This window comes from Gadus chalcogrammus, chromosome 23 (assembly GCF_026213295.1).
Source record: "Gadus chalcogrammus isolate NIFS_2021 chromosome 23, NIFS_Gcha_1.0, whole genome shotgun sequence".
Classification (NCBI taxonomy): domain Eukaryota; kingdom Metazoa; phylum Chordata; class Actinopteri; order Gadiformes; family Gadidae; genus Gadus; species Gadus chalcogrammus.
Genome location: NC_079434.1, coordinates 4840921 through 4848446, shown reverse-complemented (window position 1 = coordinate 4848446; position 7526 = coordinate 4840921). Strand labels below are relative to the sequence as shown.

Here is a 7526-nt window from a genome sequence, read left to right as displayed (position 1 = left end):
AGAGAGGGAGTGGGGTTCGCATCCCCCAGTATACTAATACACAGTTCTGGCAGCTTTCAGACACCTCTGTCCTCCTCCTTGTGTTGTGTGCCATACAAAACACACACATTTGGACCGCAGAATTTCAACAGGTAGGCCTAGAAAACGGTAAGAACGGCATGCATTGCGGTCAGTGTTTTGATGGCTTGTTTGCATGTTAAACTATGGTAGCATTTTCAAAGTTGGCTGACTGTTGTTCTAGTCAGATTCCAACACATATCGTATCTAGTCTGTTATAAGCTGTTTTTTTGTTGTTGTTGCATAAGTCCATGGCATAACATCCATTTAGAATCAATTTATTATTCATAGATTAGACTGTAGACTACGCCGCCAGGCTGCATCTCGTGGACCTCCATGTGCAGTTGTAAAGTGAAATTCCCTCTATACCTCCGATCTTGTTTGAAATTCTACTCCCATCCCTCGACTTCTTGCTTCCAAAGTACTCGCACCACCTCGAACAGAAATAGCATTTCAAAGTCTTGCATTACGCTGTGTGTTCCCCGGATTCCAATGAAGAGTGCAGCTGCGACCCCCATAAGTACAGGCCATTAAACAAACATCCTCGGGATCCGTTATGTTTCACAATATTGACTCAATATCAAACGTGCGGGACTTGACGCTGTCGTCAAAGTTTTTTGACGACTCAATTCCAAAGATCAAAATAAAAAATATGAATATTTTAGCCCCATTGAACCGCAGGGAACTTAATGCATAGGCGTCGCCTTCATTTGTTTTTACAATACATAGAATGTGAATACTCATCAGCCTATCAGGCCTACCGCCACAATGCACAATTCTTTTAACGTAGAGATAAGATTTGGCTTACATCTAGGCAGCCTAAGAAAGCATTATTTTGTGAATAACTTTGTTATAAAAACACATCCGGCAAGCTATGAAGTATCAATCAGACTTATATAAAACCAAGGCGGGCTACAGTCCTTAAAAAAGACTTCACTGTGATATTTGAAATCAATCTAATAAGTATTTGACCTTGTTGTGGGTCAGTTCACACATCGTCTTCATTTGTATCTCGTTGCAGTGACGAAGGCTCGGAACAAAGAAGGTAGGCCTACTTACATTAATAAGTAGGTATGCGCATCGTAGCCCATCTCTGCATGGTGTCACTATTTGCATAATATTAATTTATAAGAACAAAAAATTATATTCACATATTTTTTGTCGACCTGGGAGGGTTGATTATTTATTATGGCATGAGGTTGCAGGGTAACACGATTATAAAATGATTTTATCCTTATATGGAGTTGAGTTTAGCTATACTCTTTGTAGCCTATGAATTTAGCACAAACCTCATTTTTAAGTTTCCTATCAACTGATAACGATATCGATTTATTTTCAGCCATATTCTATGATGTATCATGTGAGGGACGATAATTGTACGATAATTGAAAAACTTTTCTGAAACCATTATGAAACATGGGGACGAAAGGGTTGTTTTAAATCCACACATTTTAGTTGCTACGCTTTAAGCTCATGCCTACCGTTGAAGGCTATAACCTTATATAACAGGCGTCAGCGTTACCGGAGGTATTTTATCTTAAATCGTTGCGCTTTTACGTGCTCGAGGCACCACCTCCCATGACCTCGATCTGCACCCGTGTCTTGATCTCTGGAGCAGAATCCCCCCCGGATCATAACAGCAAGTCCCGTCCCCTGCGGGTCTCAGTTCGGGACGTGGAAGCAGCGTCGACTAACCAATCCGACCACGGCAGACGCGACACACCATTCCTATCGGACGAGGATTTTGGACGCTTAAATATGGCCATGCTTCAAAAGGGAAATATTGTTCGATCTTTTTATTTGACTAAATGTACAACTAATAACTAAGTGCAGTTGTTGGTATGTATCCACGACGCTGCGTGTTTCTGAAGGCAAAAAAAGGACATTGGTAATATGCTTGAGGTCCTCCCCGCATGCGTATTACAGGGGCGAAATGAAGATATCAGTAGAATATATCTAATCCGTACGGGTTTTATAGGGACAGCCGTGCACAGCCTACTCCTGCAAGTGTTTGTTTTCATTGCACGGTGAAAAATACTAGCGCTGTGCGGCTTTTGTTCGAGTGAAAGAGAGAGAGGGACGACTGCGGATCTGGATCAACTTTTGAAGAGTTTAATGTACAATAACCTTTGCATAACAACAATTTTTTTCTTCTTCCGAGCGTTGCCTCAGGCAACTGCGCATGCGCCCTGGCTTCTCGCTGTCACTAAAGCATTTTTCTTCGCGTTGGAAACTGTCACAAGTGACGTCTATCACCGGGCTCTGACCAATTAGAGCGCAGGGTGATTGTTCGGCTCCGCGGGCTGCTGCGCCTACCATGAATCTCTATTCAGTATCAAAGCGTCCTGCTGCTGCTTCTCAACCGAATGGGATTCCATGTAGTTTCCAGATAGAATCTTAACTTCAGAAAGTTTTTTTTCTTATATTTTTCATTACGATTAAAATATATTTGTCATCATCATTATTATTTGGCCTGCTGTCACGTTATTCTAAAATTAGGAATAATGAGCGTGGATGCTTTGGGAAGCCCTGTGATGGACCCTACGTTTTCCAAACGGAACACGGCTCTGAGATTAGTTGACTTGGCAGGGGCTCACCACCACCACCATCATCACCACCATACCCCTCAGAGCGTGACAGGCTTCCCGGGGTTTAGCAGCCATCCACACTCAATGGCTCACGCGCACCCTGGGGAGATTACTGCGGAACCCCGCCTGGGGCCGAGCCCATTCGGGCCAGAACACATGGGGCACTCCGCGGCCCTCAAAATCAGCCCAGCCCATCATTATCCCCACCACCATCACCACCACAATCATCATATGGCAGGCCACAGTGAAGTGGTCTCCAGTCAAACGGGAGCTTTTGGCCCGGTGCACGCGACAACGGTCCCCTATTCTATGTCTCACACGGCCCAGGCGTTATCGGCAGGTAGGGACTTCCTCATCCGAAGAGACCTGGCAGCTCAAGCGATGCCCGTGCTGACCGACCAGTCTGCCGGTTCAACTTCTCACCACGGAATGTTTGTCCCAACAACAGGTAGCTATCCGGGACACTATGGCCACCATCACCCCGACGCCGCGAACCACAGCCTTTTCTCCGGACTCCACCATGACCAGCCACCGCCGAGCGCATCACCGGGGGTCCAAGCCCTGAACGGACAAATACGCTTGGGAATACCTGGAGAAATGTACGTGCGATCCGACCACCTGAGCCAAGTGGCGAGCTCCAGGGCTGATCCGTTCTCTGCGTCCTCGTTGCATGGCTATGGTGGACTGAATCTGAACATGAACCTCGGCGCGCACCACCACCACCACCACCACGGAGCGGGTGCGTTTTTCCGGTACATGAGGCAGCCGATAAAGCAAGAGCTGATCTGCAAGTGGCTCGAGCCGGAACATTCGCCGAAGAAACTTTGCTCGAAAACTTACAGCACTATGCACGAACTGGTGACACACGTGACGGTTGAGCACGTCGGAGGACCCGAGCATGCCAACCATATCTGTTTTTGGGAAGAGTGTCCCAGAGAAGGGAAACCATTTAAAGCCAAGTATAAACTTGTAAATCACATTCGCGTGCACACCGGGGAGAAGCCGTTCCCGTGCCCGTTTCCTGGCTGTGGGAAAGTGTTCGCGAGATCAGAGAATCTAAAGATTCATAAAAGGACACATACAGGTCAGTAAAAATATTAAACTAAAGTATGCATTGCTGAGTTTTTCCCCCTATGCTTTAAAATAAGTGATTCATTTGTTTGAATGAAAGGTTTGTTGAATGTTGGCTTAATCTAATTAGAAGAGGCACAACACAATGTGTGTCAAGAAAACGAGTGGTCATTGAGCAGTAACATTGTAAATATAATATTAAGCAATTTGCGTTACAATCGGCATATATATTGCACAGGACTATTTATACATTTGTAGGCTACATGTTGCTGGATAGACTCAGCAGTTAATTTACAACGTGTAAGCGTGTGTGTGTGTGTGTGTGTGTGTGTGTGTGTGTGTGTGTGTGTGTGTGTGTGTGTGTGTGTGTGTGTGTGTGTGTGTGTGTGTGTGTGTGTGTGTGTGTGTGTGTGTGTCTGTGCGTGTGCGTGTGTGTCTGTGTGTGTGTGTGTGTGTGTGTGTGTGTGTGTGTGTGCGTGCGTGTGTGCGTGCGCGTGCGTGCGTGTGTGCGTGTGTGCGTGTGTGCGTGTGTGCGTGTGTGCGTGTGTGTGTGTGTGTGTGTGTGTGTGTGTGTGTGTGTGTGTGTGTGTGTGTGTGTGTGTGTGTGTGTGTGTGTGTATTATTGAACACCGTTGCATTAATGGAGCTAAGTGATGCATAATTTCAGCGTTGGTCAATCATTTAACCTTTATTTACACCAGATTTGCTGACAGAGGCCCAGTGAACCAGCCTTAACTTTAAAATGAAAATCATCCCTTGATATTACGTTGGTTACGACACTTTTATTTGTACTTTTGTGTATAGTGTATTGCTCATAGCTTGATACATTTGTGATCATTGGAGCTATTTATATTTACAACAATTGTAAACAATATGACCAGCAGCAATGAAATCAGCAGCAGCAAAAACAACAACAATGCCATATTAATATTATTATTAACATTAACGTTAATAATAGCCTACTTTTTCGTGTTGTTTTTTTGGAGCAACAATCCATGTCACTATTATAACATACACTTCACAATCAAAAAGAGATGACTTATAGAGCTCGTCGGATTGTATGTGATTTGCATCGTGCGTTACTTTTAAGGCAACCTTACTTTTAAGGTTGTCCACTATATGCTGCCGAAGCAACAAGTCCACGAGCAGAATGGTTGAGTGCTCTGTCAGCCAGCAGGTTGTGGGTGTCTGTTGCCTGACTTGCTGGTCGGTGCCCTTACAGACCCTTGGATAGAGCAGCAGTAGAACCTGCAGGGAGATGACGGCACTAGGCGAGTGGTGTAGACCAAAACAATATGGCTGCTGGTCTTCTGCTGTGTGACCCGTTGACGTGTGGGAAAAAGGGGGGGGAAATCAAGGCCTCAAAATGTCGAGTCAGACTTAAATGAATCCCCCCCCAACAAACACACACTCACACACACACACACACACACACACACACACACACACACACACACACACACACACACACACACACACACACACACACACACACACACACACACACACACACACACACACACACACACACACACACACACACACCAACCCCTCCCCCCCCCCCCCCCCACACACACACACACCATCTCTTGCCCCGTTTCTGTAACCTATGTATTATTCATATAATTTGCTCACATTACCTAAGTACAAATCTGCTAAATTATTTCTGCGTGTTGATTCCCAAGGGGCCTGGTCTCTGGTATCATGTTTAAAACCGAGCCGAGACTGTCGTGATGGCTGGCGCTTCCCCTGGGGTCTGTTCCTCCACGCTGACTTGTACTACACTAATATCCCTGATTGGCTCTCTCAGCCCAACAGCTGAAGGTCAAATTGATATTCAACCCACAAGTGTAATTAGACAGCAGCAATTACACATTCGTACAAGCGGCGGGCTGATCGCAGGAGGAGAACATGGAGGATTTCCGTCTAATTTAGTCCGATTCTCCTTTTCTCTTTTTTGTGCCTTGTCATATAAGGGAATTGTTGTCATTAAGGCGCACAATTACGGCTTTTGTAGCCTATGACTGGCCCATTTTATACACCTTCTAAAATAAATGTCGTGGATTCTTATTTGTAAATATATGTAGGCCTAATGGCACAGAAAGCTAAATAATTTAGCGCGCTTTAATTCCAGTGGTCCATGTCCCTATAGGGAGTGTTTTGGGATGTTACTGTTTCTTTGGACATGTGGTTTATTTTATGGGAAACGGCCATCAGATAGGCAAACGGTCCTCACGATATCCTATTGCCATTATATTTTCCAAACGTCTAAGGTGTTCCTCTGTCCTTCCGTTCACAGGTGAGAAACCCTTCAAGTGTGAATTTGACGGATGTGACCGACGGTTCGCCAACAGCAGTGACCGGAAGAAGCACTCCCACGTGCACACTAGCGATAAGCCCTACAACTGCAAAGTGCGAGGTTGTGATAAGTCGTACACGCACCCAAGCTCGCTGAGGAAACACATGAAGGTGCACTGCAAGTCCCCGCCGCCCAGCTCGGGCTACGAGTCCTCCACGCCGTCGCTCGTGTCCCCCTCGTCAGACTTGGGCCGCGAGCCAGGGGGGGCCTCGGCCCTCACAGAAGTTGTGGCGTCGTCCCAACCCGCCAATTTAAGCGAGTGGTATGTTTGTCATAGTTCGGGTGCCAGCGGCGCGCACACACCACCCAGTGGTTCCTCCACACCTGACCCTGAGGATGAGTCCCGCTACAGAAATAACCCCGACGACAGAGGCGCCAGGGACGCGTTCTGAGCGGGTCGTTGGGCTCGAGCCTCGTCCCGGTGCTGCACCACGACAAAAAAATAAAAACGATAAAACGTATTTCAAAAAGCTGAACTATTTCAAATGGTTTGGCTCAGTGCCTATATGCCCTTGAAGGCCTACTGGTTCACATGTGGAGAATTGAGGCTCGTAAAATTGGTATTCTAGTGAGCCTGCAGCTTTATTGTAGGTTAAGCATGATGCTATACAATTATTTTGTAAATGAGTTTTGACTCCAATATCTTTAATTTATTTTTCAATTTGAAATGAATTTTTTTGTATTCATCGTACCAAAGTGCTCCAACAATAGGCCATATGTACATTTGTAAATTTTGATGTTTTAACGTTGGACAGTTAGAAAAAAAAACTGTCGTAAAAGAGTTTCTAATTATTTACTACAGTTATTTGTACAATGTTTTTTCAACATTTTTATTTTCATTTGTGCGGAGGGTTCATTTTAAAATATTTCACAAGCCTGCAGTATTTGATATACAATCGTGAAATTGTAAATGTTTTATGAAGGTGGCCATTTTGTGTTTTTGTATAATTGTTGTCAATTGATTCTAAAATGTGAACTCGAGTGGCCCTCGAAAATATGTGTAGGCCTACCGAACTGCCTTGTAAGTTGTGAGTATTTTGAATAAATCTTTGAATAAATCTAAAATGTATACTCTTGCTCAACTAGCGACTGTGGAGGTCTTGGCCAATTTATAAAGTGACGCGTTTAAACATTAATGCCAGATGAATCTAAGCCTATAAAAATGAGGAATTTTTATATTTATAATTAGTAGCCTAAATATTGTAAAGACCCATTCGTGATCAACAGTAAAATACAATAACATGGTTACACTTTAATGCTGTTCATCCATGTTCGTAATTTAGAAAAATAAATAAAGGATCAAATTTGTTTCAGGCCTATTTTCACAAGTTTAGCACCAAGGGCACAGCCCTGCAGCTCGCTGTAAGGTCTTATTTACTATTGTGGTTCGCAGACGCGGGGAGTATGATGGAGGGCCATAATATTCTGATCCAGACTTCAAAGGGAATTTT

General features: G+C 44.6%; 1 protein-coding gene across 2 annotated transcripts; it reads left to right on the top strand.

Annotated features, from left to right (window-relative positions):
- The first annotated feature begins 2530 nt into the window (after positions 1-2530).
- zic4 (zic family member 4) lies at positions 2531-7102 on the top strand. Of its 2 annotated transcripts, XM_056584083.1 has the most exons (3): positions 2531-2985; positions 3094-3729; positions 6016-7102. In XM_056584083.1, the coding sequence occupies exons 1-3, from the start codon at positions 2562-2564 to the stop codon at positions 6465-6467; spliced, it is 1512 nt and encodes a 503-aa protein (XP_056440058.1). In that variant the 5' UTR covers positions 2531-2561; the 3' UTR covers positions 6468-7102. The 2 variants fall into 2 exon arrangements, with proteins under 2 accessions (XP_056440058.1, XP_056440057.1); XM_056584082.1 differs by having other exon boundaries at positions 2531-3729.
- Positions 7103-7526: the final 424 nt, after the last annotated feature.